The 17,239-nt window shown below is 45.4% G+C and overlaps 1 protein-coding gene across 4 annotated transcripts in view; it reads left to right on the top strand.

The window, feature by feature from the left end:
* med13a (mediator complex subunit 13a) overlaps window positions 1-17,239 on the top strand; it is a 42,365-nt gene that overhangs the window by 22,228 nt on the left and 2,898 nt on the right. For all 4 annotated transcript variants that reach the window (XM_061298583.1, XM_061298584.1, XM_061298585.1 and 1 more), the window contains 21 exons: window positions 2,087-2,287; window positions 2,366-2,560; window positions 2,683-2,845; window positions 3,675-3,785; window positions 4,358-5,101; window positions 6,511-6,727; window positions 8,925-8,955; window positions 9,291-9,403; window positions 9,492-9,582; window positions 10,216-10,427; window positions 10,730-10,926; window positions 12,372-13,279; window positions 13,374-13,541; window positions 13,804-14,027; window positions 14,213-14,402; window positions 14,596-14,932; window positions 15,028-15,259; window positions 15,370-15,561; window positions 16,081-16,304; window positions 16,583-16,725; window positions 16,798-16,956. In XM_061298583.1, the coding sequence (XP_061154567.1) occupies window positions 2,087-2,287; window positions 2,366-2,560; window positions 2,683-2,845; window positions 3,675-3,785; window positions 4,358-5,101; window positions 6,511-6,727; window positions 8,925-8,955; window positions 9,291-9,403; window positions 9,492-9,582; window positions 10,216-10,427; window positions 10,730-10,926; window positions 12,372-13,279; window positions 13,374-13,541; window positions 13,804-14,027; window positions 14,213-14,402; window positions 14,596-14,932; window positions 15,028-15,259; window positions 15,370-15,561; window positions 16,081-16,304; window positions 16,583-16,725; window positions 16,798-16,956 (5,052 nt within the window). The remainder of the gene's footprint in view (window positions 1-2,086; window positions 2,288-2,365; window positions 2,561-2,682; window positions 2,846-3,674; window positions 3,786-4,357; window positions 5,102-6,510; window positions 6,728-8,924; window positions 8,956-9,290; window positions 9,404-9,491; window positions 9,583-10,215; window positions 10,428-10,729; window positions 10,927-12,371; window positions 13,280-13,373; window positions 13,542-13,803; window positions 14,028-14,212; window positions 14,403-14,595; window positions 14,933-15,027; window positions 15,260-15,369; window positions 15,562-16,080; window positions 16,305-16,582; window positions 16,726-16,797; window positions 16,957-17,239) is intronic.

Below are 17,239 nucleotides of genomic sequence, written 5' to 3'. Positions count from 1 at the left end.
GTGCGTCTTATAGTGCGGAAAATACGGTTATTGTTGGTGGCTATCCTTGATATCAGACTATGAACCAATTGTCAAGGATGTCTCTTTTTTTTTTTTTTTTTTTTTAAATTGAAACTCCAACACAACTTCAATTTTTGCAATTTTCTTCTTTCCTTCATTCGCATTTAAAGCCCCATTCACCCGATAAAATTTCACAATCTGCCCAGTTTATTAAGAGTAATTTGGTACTTGTCTGTGTAATATATTCAGTATTTATAATGGATGCACACTGCGATATTATTTGACATCCAGCTGTGGTTCACTGCTGCAGTGCCTCTCCCAGAAGCTAACTAAGCGTCGTGTCAGGGAAGAACTGACTTCCATCAACCTCGGTCTATCCATCTTCACTCTCCTCGCACAACCCCCCCCCCCCCCCCCCTTGTCCCCTCACCTCTGCCGAGCTCAGTTTACTGTTGAACAAAGCAGATCTCTCCAGGATGTGACCCCATTAAAGGGCGTAGAGTGAATGGAATGAACTCTCAGTACATTACACTGAGCTGAGAACTTTTGACAGTCTTCGGGGAGCCAGAGATGCACTCCAAGTGCAGAAAAGGTTGCAGGATGCATTGAGTGCAAGATGGTAAAGCATCTCCATAATTGTGCTGGATTTCATCTTGTTTTCCACGACTCGCCTGCGAGTCTCGTGGCCACCGTGTGGAGAAAACAGAGAGATTTAAGTGCTTGGATTCAATTAGGGTTTAATACGATCAACCCTCGCTCCGTTTTGTCGGATACTAACAGAAACCTGACCTTGTGCGTCTTCAATGATACAGGTCGTATCTGCTGACTTTGCTGTCAGCTGGTGTGGAACGCTAAGCTTGGAGGGCATTCCGGAAAGGCAGCCGAGATGTTTTACGGTCTCGATAGTTATCAAAGTGGTCGAGTCCACGGACATCTTTGTCCACAGAATTTTGTGTCACATGACTTCTCCTACTGTCAATATTTATTTTTAACATTTCCCCCCTGACTACATTCATAACCACCAGAAAAGTAGGCCAGGGGGAAAAAAAAATCAGGAAATAAACGATGGATAATAACTGACAAGAATTGTCCGGAAATATCGGTTGGATGTCTGAGTCGGGTGTGGATCTGCTCTGGTAGCTTGATAATACTTGCTATCTCCCAACACCAGCTGACAGCCACTTTTCCGACTCACCTGGAGATGCTACACTTTTCCTTTTGCCAAATAATTAAAGTGTCAGATGTGAGAAAGGGATCTCACACCCGAAACATCTGCGCTTAAAAGATTTGAAAGGACACACCTTTTCTTCATCCTAATTTTTCTTCTCATTATCTCCAGCCAATGTTGGCATCGTCCAAGCTTTTTCGACTGTCCAGTCACGGGATCGATACTTTGGTCTGGAGGCCATCTCGTCGCTTAATGAAAAAGTGTGGGGCATTAACAAATGCTCACTCACACACCCACACGGCCAGTCCAAGCGTTAATATAAGCCCTCGTCACTTCCAGCGTATGATAGATGCAGAGGGAGCGGATGCATAACAAGCCGATACGATGATATCCATACGATTTTCATGTATGCATTATGCATGTTCCTTTATAGCTGTATCTCCATTTGCTGATGGATGAAGCTCTGTTCTATAAGCAGACTGATGGGGCTCTTTGTGACTCCATATGTCTGTGCAGTCAAGTGTGTTTGTCGAGGAATGGCCTCCTTTTTATAAGCTTCTGTTTATGGCCTCCGAGAGCCCGCCGCTTGCCAATAATTGACGTCTGGATTGCTCTGTAAGTATTTGGCAACTCCGCCGGGACTGGCTGAGTCCAGCATTGCTATGGAAAAGGTCAACATGCTCCCGAGTAGGCCGGAGATGACAGAATGATGAGGAAAGCAAAGAATAAAAGAAAGGAAACATTATGAGGAGAGAAAGGCGATCAAGCTGAAATAATTGGGGGGGGGAAAGGAAAGCAAGGTATTACGGCAAAGTAGGATGTTATTTATAGTATTATGCGGGTTAATGTGGAAAGAGTCAAAATGTAAGCAAAAGCAATGAAATGGCTATAACTAACCAACTGTTCCTGTCTTAATAGTCATCTTGAGCCCTTTTGGGCTGAATGGAACTCTGACCGGCCAATCGTTCAAGATGTCCGACCCACCCACCCGGAAGTTGATTGAGGACTGGAACCAGTTTTATCCCATCAGTCCCGGTGCCAAGGATGGTGTGTTAGAAGACAAGATGGAAGATATGGATTGGGAAGATGATTCTCTGGCCTCTGTAGAGGTCCTTGTTGGTCAGTTTTTATTTTTTTTACATCATGTTAATAATACACATTGTGTTGGATTGACTCTTTGTACGACTTTTTGTTTAGGCGGTGTGCGAATGGTGTACCCAGCCTGCCTCGTGCTCGTGCCCCAGTCAGACATCCCCGTTGTGGCCCCCGTGGGGTCCTCCCAATGTACTGCCGTCTATCCGGGTGGTCACCAAGTGCCTGCATCCCAGCGAGAGCCTGCCATGTCATTGGTGACCCTCACCCCTCCCACGTCGCCTGAGGAGGTGCACTCAGGTAGTCAAAGGAGGATTTGCAACTCTTGACTTTATTAACGGGATCTTGTCTTTTGAATTAAGCTCACTCATTCAATCAGTCGAGTGTTTTTTCTTAAGCGCTGGATCTTTTTGTCTCCGTAGTGGACACTCATTCTGCCCAGAAGTGGTTGAGGATGCCTTCTTCGTGCGACATGTTCAGTGTGGACACATCAAGCCACCACGGAGGGAAAATTCCTCGCCAGCTCGCCAGTCAGGTTGCCGAGCGTGTCTGGCAGGAGTGCAATATCAACCGAGCCCAGAACAAGTACGATTTTTCTTCACTCTTCAGTTTTATCTGAATTTCGTCTTGTGATGCCAGATAAGTTTTTTCATTTACTTTTTTTTTTATGAACAAACAACCTCCCTTGAAGGTGGTTTTATATTAATTAAATAGAAAAGCTATATCAATATTAATTAATGAATTTCAGCGTTACACAAGTTGAAGTCACTTCATGCCCACCAGCTATCTGAAATGCAGCATTTATGAATCGCTGCTGAATGCTGATCTCAGTCCCTCAATAAGAGGTGCAAAGATGCTTCTCGCCTTATTCTAAATGTGAAAATCACTTTCTGTGCAACAATAGAAAAAAAAAAAAGAGCTGAGTGCACTATAAAGCAGTATTCCGCTCGCTTGGATGGTCCCATGCCTTGTCAAGCAACAAGCCACAAAAATCTGATCTTCATGTTTGAAGACGAGCTTTAAACTGTTTAAACGCATTTGGATGAATGAAATAAACACAGAACACACAGATGGATAGGATGGAAGCAAACCGTGCACACCAGCATTAAAACAGTATATATTGCAATGTTGTCCCGTGGTCTTGTGAATTATTCACTATCAGTGAATCTGACACATTGGGAGCATCGAGAGTTCTGTTGCCCCTGCGCAAGCACAAAATGTCAGCAGTAGTTAGCTATTAGCGTGTCACCCAAAATACTATTGCTCCGAGCAGGGTTAGAAAGTCAGTCTCGGCAGCAAACTGCATTTACCATTGTATAATGTCGGAGATGATCCAATAAAATCAACTTGTACGGTATCAGTAAAAATATGAGGAGCTACAAAAGTAAAAATCTTGGTTTTGCTTCCACAACAGGCGGAAATACTCAGCGGCAACCAACGGTACCTGTGAGGAGGACCGGACAGAAAGAGTGGGAACTTGGGATTTTGTAGGGCCTTCAAAACGGTCATACTGTAGCTGTTCCAGGTAAATTGTGGCTCTCCGTCACCCACCAATCAGGTTTTGCCGTACGTTACGTAACCACCTGGGCACACCTTGATATCATATCTCTTGTGGTTGTGAGCCTTTTTTTTTTTTTTATATCTTTTCCTTTTTTTTAAAACAATAAAAACCCACAGAGTGCCTCGTTGAAGATTTTCGCAGTAATTGACACACATTTGAAGTGAAGTGAAATTTATTTTTTAACATATAAGATTGACCAAAATCATTTTTTTCACATTTTCACATAATTTCATGTTATGCCAATAAGGCACATAAATCTTCATGTTCAAAAATGTGTTTTTGTAAATTGATTTTACATGAATAAACGTGGATGACTACAGATGATAGACGTTTGTTAGGAAATATGACCTGTCAAATATGCGTAGGGTGGAAAAGACATTTGTGCCTTTTAAAGCATGCCAAAATATTTTTTTTGTTGATATTTATGGTCTGACAGTTGATTTGCTTCCATTGCTCAGTTCTCTGCTGGCTTTTGGTTTGCGTCTCCATTACATTAAAGTCTCATCGTATTTTCATGTTTGTCTTCTTTCCTCCAGACATAAATCGGGGAAGCAGCGAACAGGGGCAAATGCGGGCCAAGCTCAGTCAGCGGGCCAAGCCTCTCAGACTCCTACCAAGCACAAAGCCGGAGGAGAAAAGCCAGACAAGAGCGACAAGCAGCAGAAAAGACCCCAGACACCTTTCCATCATCGAAATTTGACCAGCGAAGACGCCTCGATGGAGACGGAGGCAACGGCCGGACAAAGACTTACAATGAGGAGTCAAGACGGAGAAAGATTCTCCAGCATCCGTTCGGCAGATGTGTCAAGCATCCAAAAAACACCTCAGCTTAACAGCGGGGCGGTTAGCACGGGAAGGCCGTCCGACTCCCCCCAACCCCCACCACTCAGCCCCCACCCATGTGAACGTGGTGACGATCCCAGGGAGGCTCTGAAGAACCCTTCCACCCCCAACAACCAACACTTTTACCAGACTCCTCTGGAGCCATGCCTGGGCGGAGCAAAGGGTGGCAACGAGGAGCCCGCCGGCCCGGAGGGTCTGACCCAGCACTTCTCCTCGCACCACCCCCACTCTTCAGCCTCTGCTTGTTCAGACCCCCCAGAACCCACTGTGTATACAGGCCGAGGGGTCCACTTAGAAGATGACAGCACTCACTCACCGTGGAGGTTATTCAACCTATCCTGCAGGAAAGAAGCGGAGCTGCCCACGCCACAGCTGCCGGGGGAAAGGTTTCGGGAAGATGCTTTCACCTCCCAGGACAACCTTGTGTCTGTGACCGAGTAAGTACCAATCGATAATCAGGGCTTCCTGTTTCAACCGCTGAGGATGGGCCATTCAATGATGATCTGCGTCGAATGTTTATCAAGCGATTGATAGGAAAAAAATATTCTCATAAATATCTCGTAAAAAAAAGAACTCATCTGAAGTGCCAGAGTGTTTTTTTTAAAATTATTTAATATTCTTATTTATTTTCTACTGCAGCGTACCTTGACTTACAAGTCTTTGTTTTGTGAGCCAAAATTGTGGCGAACTTCAGATATTAAGTGAAGTGGGAAAAAAAGATTTAGATTCAAGATTAATCAAAAATTCCCCTCGGTTTAGAAAAAAATGATCAATGAATTGTTAAATTAATTGGTCTGGTGATCTCTTCCAAACAGCTACACACTTTTAGACATTTGCTCTCCCCCCCCCCTCTTTTTTTTTTTATTCCACAGCTTTCAAACGTTGAGGGTAGCGCTTAGGCGCACACAGCATGTTAATCTCTTGCTATGTGCCCTTTTGACATCATATATCACCGATGTGCACGGCCAGCACTACTCATTGATTCCTACACACACGCAGGCAGGCACCAAAGCCAGGAGAGAGCAAGAGTAATAGTCGGGTTAGATAAAGATGAACTGCTGTTATAATGGAGTCAAAGCTATGGCTATAATATTGCTTGCCTTTGGGCTAAGACATTTACCCTGAAGAGGCTGAAATAAGTGAGGGAGAGAGGGTGGATGGATGGAAGAGAGCAACCTGGGCGGGGGGTGGTGGAAATTATCAGTGGAGTTCTGCAATCCCGACGGAGCAAACGCTTGGACGGGCTATTCTAGTGAGCTATAATCCTCCCGGGTATGGCCTTGAATGACGGCTAATCTGTGGTCCAGTCCACCGCATTCCATCACCTCACCCCAGAACAGGACAAGCGTGACGAGAGGACATACGTACGTGTGAGGGAAAGCGCGGGGGGGGGGCGTAACCTATGGCGCACCACCGGCAGAAAAACAATGAGGCCACCGCCACATAAAAGATTCTGATGAGCCACCTCGCAGTCACAAGTGATCAACGTGTCTGTAAATGTATGAACAGTCCGCGGCGGAGTGGCCATGTTCTCGTTAATCTGTTTCAAAATGTAGTTGTCTGACAACAAACACCATGCAGCTCCCAGACAGCTGTCAGAGTTGTTTGCAGTCGCTGCCATTGCATTTACTGCTGATAAACACAAAGCACTGCTGACAAGCACTATCAAGCGGCGGCACAGCATCCACTTTTTTTTTTTATTTCCTCGCTAATCAAATACAATCTTTATTGTTGGTGCACAGTTGAAAATAAAGCTTTTCAAATTGACATTAGCAGGAAATAGCCATGATGTGGGGTCTTGGATTTCTGTTCTCAGTCCTTATCTTCTGGAAATTTTCTGCCCCAGGGAGATGTCTACATCCAAATTCCCACTGAAGGTCTCTGATGAGCGCATTCAGATGTATCGCGCCAGGAAAAGCCAGTACCTGGTTGCCGCCATCACGGACGGAGATCACGAACCCGAGGTGGACCCTTACGCCTTTGAGGAAGGAGACGTGAAATTCACATTTTCCAACAAAAAGGATAAGGCAGGCGGGGAGCGTGAGCCAGGCAAGAAACATAAGGTAAGGCTTGAGGGTTAGCTGCAACTAATGGATGTATTTGTCCTCTTTGTTAAAATGTCCTCCTGAACCTTTTTGCTCTTGTTCTGTTGCTCAGGGAGAGAGCATTAGGAAAAAAAAAAGTCCAGTCCCATTAAATAGATTTGATTTTCTTCTATGCTTGTGCCATGGGCTAATTGCTGTACAGATTAACCCTGAACCGCAATTGCAACTTGTTACCATAACAACGACATCCTTCCATAGCTTGACTTTATGATTTGACACGACAGATTAGACTCGAAAAGCCGAAAGTCACTTTTGTGTTCCATCAAAACATTTTGTTTAGACCTTGGCAAAAGTTTCAAGAAAGATGGAAAAGTCTTTGATGCTGCTAACAAAATGGATCCCTTAATTATTTCCCCCCATGACCCCGCTTTTTTGACGGACGGCCTCTGCCTTTCTTTTGATTTGCCGCCCAGTGTTCTTCTCTTGAGTCTTCCCGGCTTTATGATTTATTTCTATTCCATACACTTTCAAAGGTGACAGGTCAAATTGCTGATATTCAAACTCGAAACACGAAAAAGTGGTTTATCGCGATGAAAAAAAAATGTTTTGTCGAGCCTTCGTGGAAGGTCACAAGAGAAACCACTTGATCCGTGCTCACTTTGGCAGAGGTGGACGAGAGGGCAGGAACCAAGAGAAGTCGAAAAAATATCATCCTCATCATCACGGCGAGCAATACTGCCCTAAAAATAACGGCTTGCTTTCCTCATCCGCTTTCACTGCCTATGTCTATTGTAACAGGAAGCTGTCCAAAAATCCCCATTGTAAGTTGAGCCCAGAGGAACGCCAATTGCTTTGCCTGTCCAGGTTTCCTTCAGTTTGTTTTTCCTATTTGATCTGGCCTCTGTCTCCTTCCCGTTTTAAACATACAGGAAGCGTCATCGCCTGGCCGCCAGACAGGGACCGCGGTGTTTTATTGAACGGCTGGCCGCACGTGCGAGTATGCTTGCGTGCTTGCAGGGCTTTGCAAACTGTCGCCCAAACACAAAGCGGAATATGATTCGGTCAACCATTAAATGTGTTCTTCTGTCCATCCGAATGAAGTTGAAAGGCATCTTGAAGGTTGTTGCTGATATTTACACTAAGATTGATATTTTTCCCCCATTTTTCCCATATAGTGAGTTTCTATGTATTTTTTGTTATTAGGGCTAAAAAAAAAAAAGAAAAATCCAATTTTATGAAAACAAAGCTATGATGTTCCAGTAAGCAATAGCTTCTTCCTTCTCCTTTTTTTGAACATGTTGATTGGCATAACATGAAATTATGTGGAAAAAATGATTTTGTGTTTGGTCAATCACACGTTCAAAAATAAACTTCGGACTTCAGTTCAAAGTCACATTTACTTTATGGGGCGAAAACAAACTGTTAGGAGGATAATATTGTTTCTCGAAAGAGAAGCTGTTAGTTTGACTCGAATAAAGTCATAATTTTCACGAGTTCCCACACAAATCGTAAAAGCAACAGTCCGAGACAAGTACCTGCTGTCTCCCGGTAGAGATCTGTCAAATATTAACTGCTCTTTCTGCGGACGTGCCAAAACATTTACCGTTTCATCGTTTGGAAAGTTCACGTACTTAACGAGCTCGCAATTTGATCAATTCAAACTGCTTTCTCCATATCGGCTTACTCAAGGTGCTCGGTTAAGCAAGTTTTGTGCACTATTCTGCACTGGTTCTTAAAGGGAGACTGATTAAATCCTGTTTTACGCAGGGAAAAGCCTTCCAGCATAAGGGAATCAATAGCTAGAACATAACATTCCCGTCCGTTCCCAGCAAGAACTATTCAACACACACCGGCCCTCGTAGATATTGACGTCTGGGTGGGAGCCCAGGAGGCCATTCCTTGGATCTCCGTTTCCCTCTGGTCCACACTGGAAAACTCATTTGCCACAGCAGAGGAAAAGTTGTCCTTTCCCTCTTATTTAACTGTTTGCGCAATTCTCCTCGATTTTCATTCTTGCTATTATAGCACGTATCCTTGATCTAATTTGATTACGCTGTGTATTGATTTGAAATAAAAATCTGTTTTGCGCTCCTAATGGATTTGTTGTTTTGCAGATGATTTACAATCAAATATTGTTTCATGGCTAATGAGTTGTGTGTGTCCTGTTTATGGTTTCATCGAAAACGTCACCTTTTTTGTTTGCTTATTCTAACAGGGTGAAGATGGAGGGTCGGGTACATCCGATGGTAAGGCCGATTTCTTTTTTTCTTTTTTTTTTTCTTCTTCTACTAGTCGCCTTCTTGTTTATTTGCACGACTTGGCTGGTGTTACACGGGCACATAATCACCCGGGCGACCTCCAAATCTTTAAATAACACAGCATCTTGCTTTCTGTTCACGTCTGAGGAATGCAACTTGGCAGTATATTTACTGTACGCATTGGCAAAAAATATTGTTTTGCTTTCATATTCTTTTCAATTTAAACCTCAGATGTAAGGTAGCGTAAATAATCACTGAAAGATTTTCGCTTCTTGTTTACATTCTAAACCTGGCATTTTTAATTCTGCCTCGTTTGCCTGCAGATCCTCAGCGGGCAGGCGCTAACAACCGCACGAGCCTGATCCACGAGACCGACCTGGTGGTTTCCATCAATGACCTTGACAACCTTTTCAACTCGGATGAAGACGAACTGGGGGTTAGTTAGACGGTTTCCTTATTTATAACTCACAAATGTGTTTTTGGGTCTCGTACTGAGGTGGTAATTTATTTTTCCTTGCTTACAGCCCGGCTCCAGACGGCCCGTAAATGGAACAGATGAAAAATTTGGCAACAAGGAATCAAAGTCATCTACTTTGGACCCAGTATCCTGTATTAGTAAGTATCTTTTACTTCTATTTTTCCAATTCAACTAAAATGGAACATTATAATACATTTTCTAAACAGATATAATAACGTGCCATTTAGCTGTAAATGATAGAGGATTTCAATTAATTGCCGTGCAAGTAATAATTTAATTTAAGTGAGTTTTAGATTTTTTTTAATTATTATTAAGCAGTTAATGTAGGTGAACCCAGGGGTTCTTTGCCTTTTATTAAGTTGACTTTTCAATTTTACAATCCCTTTTTATCGCTCTTTTTATTGTTCTGCTGTGCTCCATACATTGTTTATGCATTCATTGCTGTCTTTTAAAGTTGTAATTCGGACAATTTGTATTTTGTATTTGTCAGGTCGTTATTGTCTTAGAAACAATAAAGATTACAAGCCTCACGCCACTGAGCATTCGGTGACTTATTCACTTATTTCATTGACTTATTAATGTTACTAGTACTAATAATAATAATCATAATGATGCACCTTTAAGGAAGACATAGTCAAATCTGTTTATCTCATATTATGAGAGCATAGCGGCAGTGGGGGGGGGGGGACATTTTTTATCTTATTATTTTGCACATGGAGGCATTTCAGATTGTTGAGTGACTGTACCGTGTTCCCTCCATCCCCCCCCAGGCTCGGCAGACCTGCACCAGATGTTTCCTACTCCTCCCTCCCTGGAGCAGCACATTATGGGCTACTCTCCGATGAATATGTGTAGCAAAGACTACGGCAGCATGGAGCCACCTCCTGGCATGACCACGCTGGATGGACCGTCATCTCTGGGGGGTCACTTCAAGATTGAGGTGGAGGAGAGTTTCTGTAGCCCAAAGCCTTCTGAGATCAAGGTGAGCCTTCAGCAGAATCCGAAACTTATTTTATGAGATTGCTTAGGAAGCGACAACTACCGTAATTTCCGGACTATAGGGCGCACCTAAAAACCTAAAATTTTCCTCAAAAGCCGACAGTGCGCCTTATAGTCCGGTGCGCCTTATATAAGGACAAAGTTTTAAAATGGGCCATTCATTGAAGGTGCGCCTTATAGTCCAGTGCACCTTATAGTCCGGAAAATACGGTATCGTGAAAGCCAGCAATGTCATTCATCTGCTTTCTCCAGCATTTGACTTGAATATTCGGTCTATTTTTGCAGGACTATTCGTTCGTGTACAAGCCAGAGCTTTGCCAGACATTTGTGGGCTGCTCCATGTTTGCACCGTTGAAGTCATTACCCAGCCATTGTCTGCCTCCCATTAAACTACCAGAGGATTGCATCTATAGACCAAGCTGGTCCATGGGCAGGGAGATGCTCAATCCCATGCCTGTCATGTCCATCCTCAACAAAGACAGGTATAGCTTTTTTTTCTTTTTTTTTGCATTTCAAATTTTTATCAGCTATTTCATTTGAGCACGATATAACAAAAGTCCACTGTAATGAGAATTAGATTGAGACTAGCTCGTATTTGTTTTAAAAAAAAAAAATGCTGCTGTTTGTCAGATATTAGCTTAGGTTCATTTCCTACCTGAATAGTTGCACAAAGTGAATTAGATTGGATTCATCTTAATCAAATGAACCTTCCCAGTCAACTGAGGACCACTCAACTATATTGTTATTCACATCCCGCGCAAATAGATGAGCTTTCCAGCCCTCAAATGTGCACTGATGTCTTTTTCATAGATCCAAAATGCACACGTCACTTTAGTCACTGCTCATATTGACTCACTCAGCCGGTGAAACATTTTTCTGTGACTCAAGCTGGTACCATCTGTGCCCTCACAATCATCCCTATTTCCAAATCACTTCAATTTTTTTCTTTTAGCCACGCTGACTGATGTGAGCTAGAGAACGTGTGCGGAATTTCTTTATAAATGCCACAGGGTGGCAATGAATGTTAATCGCTCGTTTCTACCGTGCAGTACATGTTGTGCTGCTGCGCAATTTGCATTTACGTTGTCACTCGTTTGGTTTCTCCCTGGACACTTCCTTAAGGAACTTAGTACATGAAGCTCTGTCGTGAAAAGGTGTTGATCACTGGAGAGCGATTCCAGAGGCTTGAGCACCAACAGCTTGGAGTTTATGCCGTTCTTGTCACACTACCTCTCCTACCGGCATTTAATTTTAAAACCTCTGAACGTCCACTACATATTTAACAGAAGTACCTTGTTTTGGTGCTTGTTGGAAAACACTGCCGTGATTTTGTTTTCGGGTAGGGAAGCACAACTCGTAAACAAACAAAGTAGTTAGTGCCTGAATTTAGATCACACAAAGTACAGATTTTAGAAGCAGCCTGGTACATTTGTTAAACGATTCTGTATTGTTTTTAGATCCTATTCTTGTGCCACCTCACATTTTCTTAATTGTGATTACGATATATGTCGCTGCTGACGTAAAGCTGTTCATGGAGGGGAAAATATTTGGCCAGCATCCAAATAATCATAGTTAACAATCTTGTAACAATGTGTCGGTGGTGCTTTTGAGGTCACGTCCTGTCCTGGCTGCAGTAACCCCGGCACTTCCTCGCAATGGGCCGGTGCCAGGTGTGGTTGCTCACAGCCGGGGGGGTGGGGGTGGGGGGGGACAATGAGCTCCCCTCATTCTCCTAACTGCTTCCTTGCGGTTCGTCGCCAGCCTAAGAATAAAACTTACCTCAGTGGGGCGCCTGAGGAAATGTTTATAAAACATCTCTCTCTGAACACATTTGGGGGGGATTTATTTATTTATTTTGACTTGCGTAATCCTCAGCCTGTCCACATTGACGTCCGCTTCTTTTTTAATGTGTTCCTCTTCTCCCCAGTAATATCCCAAGTGTGGGCAGCACCCTGGACCAGGACTACAACCAGACTTACACGCCACAAACTCACACCCCCTTCATGTCCAACAGCGCTCCACCAAGTAACAGCGGCACGGGCATTTTGCCTTCCCCCGCCACCCCGCGATTTTCAGCCCCTACCCCACGTACGCCACGCACTCCGCGCACCCCTCGAGGCCCCTCCAGCGTCCAGGGCTCACTCAAGTACGAGAACTCGGACCTGTACTCGCCAGCGTCCACCCCTTCCACCTGCCGACCGCTCAACTCGGTGGAGCCGGCGACCGTTCCTTCCATCCCGGAGGCTCACAGCCTCTACGTCACCCTCATTCTCTCCGAGTCGGTCATGAACCTCTTCAAGGACTGCAACTTTGACAGCTGTTGCATCTGCGTGTGCAACATGAACATTAAAGGAGCGGACGTGGGTGTGTACCTGAGCGACCCCATCAGCGAAGCCCAGGAAGCCTGCAGTTGCGGTTTCAGCGCCGTGGTCAACAGGCGCTACGGCAACGGCTCGGGCCTCTTCCTGGAGGACGAGCTGGATATCATCGGCCGTGGCTCCGACGTCAGCCGCGAGGCGGAAAGGCGCTTTGAGGAGCTACGGCTCTCCGGCGTGGGGAGGGGAGAACGTGTCCCCGATGAGCTGATTCTCCTGCTGCAGGATCAGTGCACCAACCCCTTTTCACCCATTTCAGGCCTGGACGACGTAACGCCCACGCGTGGAGCCAAGGGTGGCCCCGTGCCACCCTGTGTTAGGGTAGAGGAGAGGGATTTTCACAGCGACTGCTACATGGCCCTAGAGCACGGCAGGCAGTTTATGGATAACATGTCAGGTGGAAAGGTGGACGAAGCTCTGGTCAAAAGCACTTGTCTACACCAATGGTCCAAACAAAACGGTGAGACAGATACTGCACTTAATTTGCCGTCCAATTGAAAAATTGTCCTGTCTTTTAATAGTCATTGCTTTTTTTTTTTTTTCCATTCCTCCAGCAGTCGACGTGAGCGCGCTGTGCTCTCAGGACGTGCTCCGAGTATTGATGTCCTTACAGCCTGTGCTTCAAGATGCCATCCAGAAGAAAAGGACTGTGCGTTCCTGGGGTGTTCAGGGCCCGCTCACCTGGCAGCAATTTCACAAGATGGCTGGGCGGGGCTCATACGGTAAATCACTCAATGTAATGATAGGTTGTTGCGTTACTGCCTGGAAACAGTATGCAATAACTATTATTTTGAAGCTTGACTCTTTTCATTTAAATAATAAACATTGAATTACATTAATTCATTCATTTGGCAACATAATGGGCTAATATTGTGAAAAGCCGCCGAATAGCAGAAGGGGAAAAAAATGTCACCTTTTAATGTTTTTTTTTTTCCCCCCTCTCTGTGTGGTCCTGCGCTGTCCTTTTCTGTTTTGCTCTCACAGGCACAGACGAGTCCCCTGAGCCACTGCCCATCCCCACCTTCCTGGTGGGTTATGAATATGACTTTGTGGTGCTGTCTCCCTTTGGTTTACCCTACTGGGAGAAGCTGTTGCTGGATCCCTTTGGCGCCCAGCGGGACGTGGGCTATTTGGTGGTGTGTCCTGACAACGAGACTCTGCTCGGCGGCGCCAAGAGTCTCTTTAGGGACCTCACAGCAGTCTATGAAGTATGCATCAGTTGTTGCACTGGACAAATGTTTATTCATGTATTCCTTCACCGATGGAGATGATAAAATGTACATCCCCAGAATGTCCCCGGTTTTTTTTTCTTCCATTATCTTGTTGATCTTTTTTTGTCCCCTCTTGAATGTGAATAAAAGCCCAAACGTTTGCTTTCTACGTTTCCCCACAGATGTGTCGACTCGGCCAGCATCGGCCCATATCCAAAGGCTACCCCGATGGAATAGTTCTCGTCGGTGGCAGCGGAGCTAAAAGTCTTGCGGATCAGCCCGTCAGCGATTGGTTCCTCAAGGCCGCCAGCAGCAACGACGACGCCTTCGCTAAGCTCAAACTCTATGCACAAGTGTGCCGACACAACCTCGGTAAGGCGAGACTTGTGTTCTCCGCTCCTTGGCTTCCACTGCTCTTTCTTCTGACATTTCCGCTCTTGACCTCACTCCTTTCTTGTCGGAAAAAGGCGAATTGAAAAAATGTGAGCGCAGAGCGCTGGCTCTTTTATTTTCTAAAGTGCAAAGGTATTCGCTTAGTAACGTATCCCTTTTTTCCTCCTTTCAGCTCCATACCTCGCATCACAACCGTTGGATAGTTCTCTCCTCACGCAACCGAGTCCCCCGTCGATATCCAAGCAGCCTTCATCTACGGGCTCGACCGGCCAGCAGGGCGTAATGCACGGCTCCTCGGTCCCCAACAGCAACGGTGGCTCGGTATCGTCCGCCGGCCTGATGACGTCATCCGGACAGCCGAACAGCGGGACGCAATCTGCCAAGGCCAGCTCCTTTACCCCCTTTGGGAGCATGGGCAGCCAAAGCCAGGGAGGTGGACAGCCGGGACAGCAGGCTGGAAGCCAGAGTACCTCGGGGGACAGCCAGACCCCCACAGAGCCCCCAGAAAGGTATCTTCATTTCATCGCTTCTGCTCCAAAGATCTGGACTGAAAGAATGAATTATTCGACTTGTTTAATAAACCAAAATTGTTCGGTGCCCACAGCACTTTGGAACGGGACAAGGTCGGCGTACCCACAGATGGCGACTCCCACGCCATCACCTATCCACCGGCCATCGTTGTTTACATTGTGGACCCTTTCAGCTACGAAGATTGCGAAGGTGGTCCCGGGGCGATGCCGACCCACTCCAGCGTGTGGACGCTGGGTTTATTACGCTGCTACCTTGAGATGCTTCAGTTGCTTCCCGCACATATCCGCAATTCCATTTTTGTACAGGTGCGTCAATTTCCGTCATGAATTAATTCGTGTTCAATTATAAAGCCTTCATCTTTTTTTAATTTTTATTTATTTAATTATTTATTCCCCCCCCCCCCCCCATCCTACAGATTGTCCCCTGCCAGTACCTGCTTCAGCCTGTGAAAGGCGAAGAACGCCACATCTACGTTCAGCACCTCAAGTCTTTAGCTTTCTCCGTCTTTGCTCAGTGCAGGCGGCCTCTGCCCATTTCCACCAACGTCAAGTCGCTGACGGGCTTCGGCCCGGGCTTAGCCATCGACACGGCACTTAAAAGCTCAGAGGTACGAGAAATATATTTGAACATTTTTTACTTATTGTACTGTCGTGATCATTTATTAGTATTGCTACGGGGGTAGTGGTGTTGTTTTTTTTCATTTCTCTGGAGATATGACCTGACCTAAAACGAATCCTTTCACCCGTGTGCAGTCCAAGATTTTGAGCTCAACCTGTTTTTTATTTGTTGGAACAAGACAGAGCGAACTTGTAACCCTGTGCGACTCCAGAGTTTTCTTTCCATTATCTGCTTGGCTAGCTTCACAAGAACTCCTAAACGAGGTCTTGATTCCAGCTTTAAACAAAGGAGCAGTTGAAGTCAGGCTCCAATTGGGATGATTTCTTTCCTTCCTTCATTGTAGCCACTGCTACATTTTCTCTTTATTGCACTTGCAAAGCTCCAGATGCCACGCTTGGAAAAACATGAATAGGATGACACGAGCGTTTTGTTCTTACCGTTGTCTCTATTTCCTCCACCTGCATAATCTCTTCAAGTTCATTAATTCAAACGATTCGCCTTTGTGCAGAGACCCGAGTGTGTGCGTCTGTACACGCCTCCGTTTATCCTCGCACCGGTTAAGGACAAGCAGACGGAACTCGGGGAGACGTTCGGGGAGGCGTCGCAGAAATACAACGTACTGTTTGTGGGATACTGTCTCTCCCACGACCAGCGCTGGCTTCTCGCCACGTGCACCGACCAATACGGGGAGCTCCTGGAGACCTGCATCATCAACATCGACGTGCCCAACAGGTAAAAGCGCTGTCGGGTCAAACTTTTATATCAGTTCCAATCCCCCTTTCCCTTCGCCGGCTTCTATTGTCCCCAGTTTTTTATAAATACTGTGTTTCCCCCGTCAATTACATCAATGTAGTTGTCAGAATAGCCTTTTTTTTTTTTTTTTTTCTCTGCGCTACAAAGCACATAGCTATCAATCAAACTTACTGCACATATTAATGTAAGTATGCGTTTTGACTAAAACGGCTGTTTTCATACTCGACTTTGACACATTTATGAAAAATGTCACTCAGGGCCAGGAGGAAAAAAGGCTCCGTTCGGCGCGTAGGTCTACAGAAATTGTGGGATTGGTGCTTGGGATTAGTCCAGATGACATCAGTGCCCTGGAGAGTGGTAATTGGACGGCTGGGGAGGATAGGACACGGAGAGTTAAAAGGTAAGAACGTCGGTGCCCTTACAAAATTGTCGGCACGTGTGACCCGATTGTGCTCGTCTCCTTTTGTGTCAGACTGGAGTATAGTGCTAAGCAGAAGAAACCTTCAGTCACTCAGTCGCCGTCTGAAGGATATGTGTCGAATGTGCGGCATCTCCGCCTCGGATACTCCCGGCATCCTCAGTGTGTGCTTAGTTGCCATGGAGCCCCAGGGCTCCTTCATCATAATGCCAGGTACATACAACCCAGTCTATGAATTCACTTCTCTCTTTCAGCGTGTCTTCTCCATCCCTGTGTGTGTCTGTGAGTCTTGCGTGATGGATGGCAGCAGCGTGTCACCATGCTTGTCACCTCCTAGTCCGGAGCGGATTGATGGCAGGAAAGACGGTGTACCTTTTTTGCTCATAAAGCACAAGCTCTCTGACGCCCAATTGATCTCAATGCCGTGTGATAGAGAGCTCGATCAATGGGTTTATTTTGGGAAACAAGCGAGTGGGGGATTGTCGGCGCATCATAG

The sequence above is a fragment of the Syngnathus typhle genome, linkage group LG15 (assembly GCF_033458585.1).
Source record: "Syngnathus typhle isolate RoL2023-S1 ecotype Sweden linkage group LG15, RoL_Styp_1.0, whole genome shotgun sequence".
NCBI classification, from domain to species: Eukaryota; Metazoa; Chordata; class Actinopteri; order Syngnathiformes; family Syngnathidae; genus Syngnathus; species Syngnathus typhle.
Note: the sequence above shows the minus strand (reverse complement) of the source record. Positions and strands in the feature narration are given on the sequence as shown.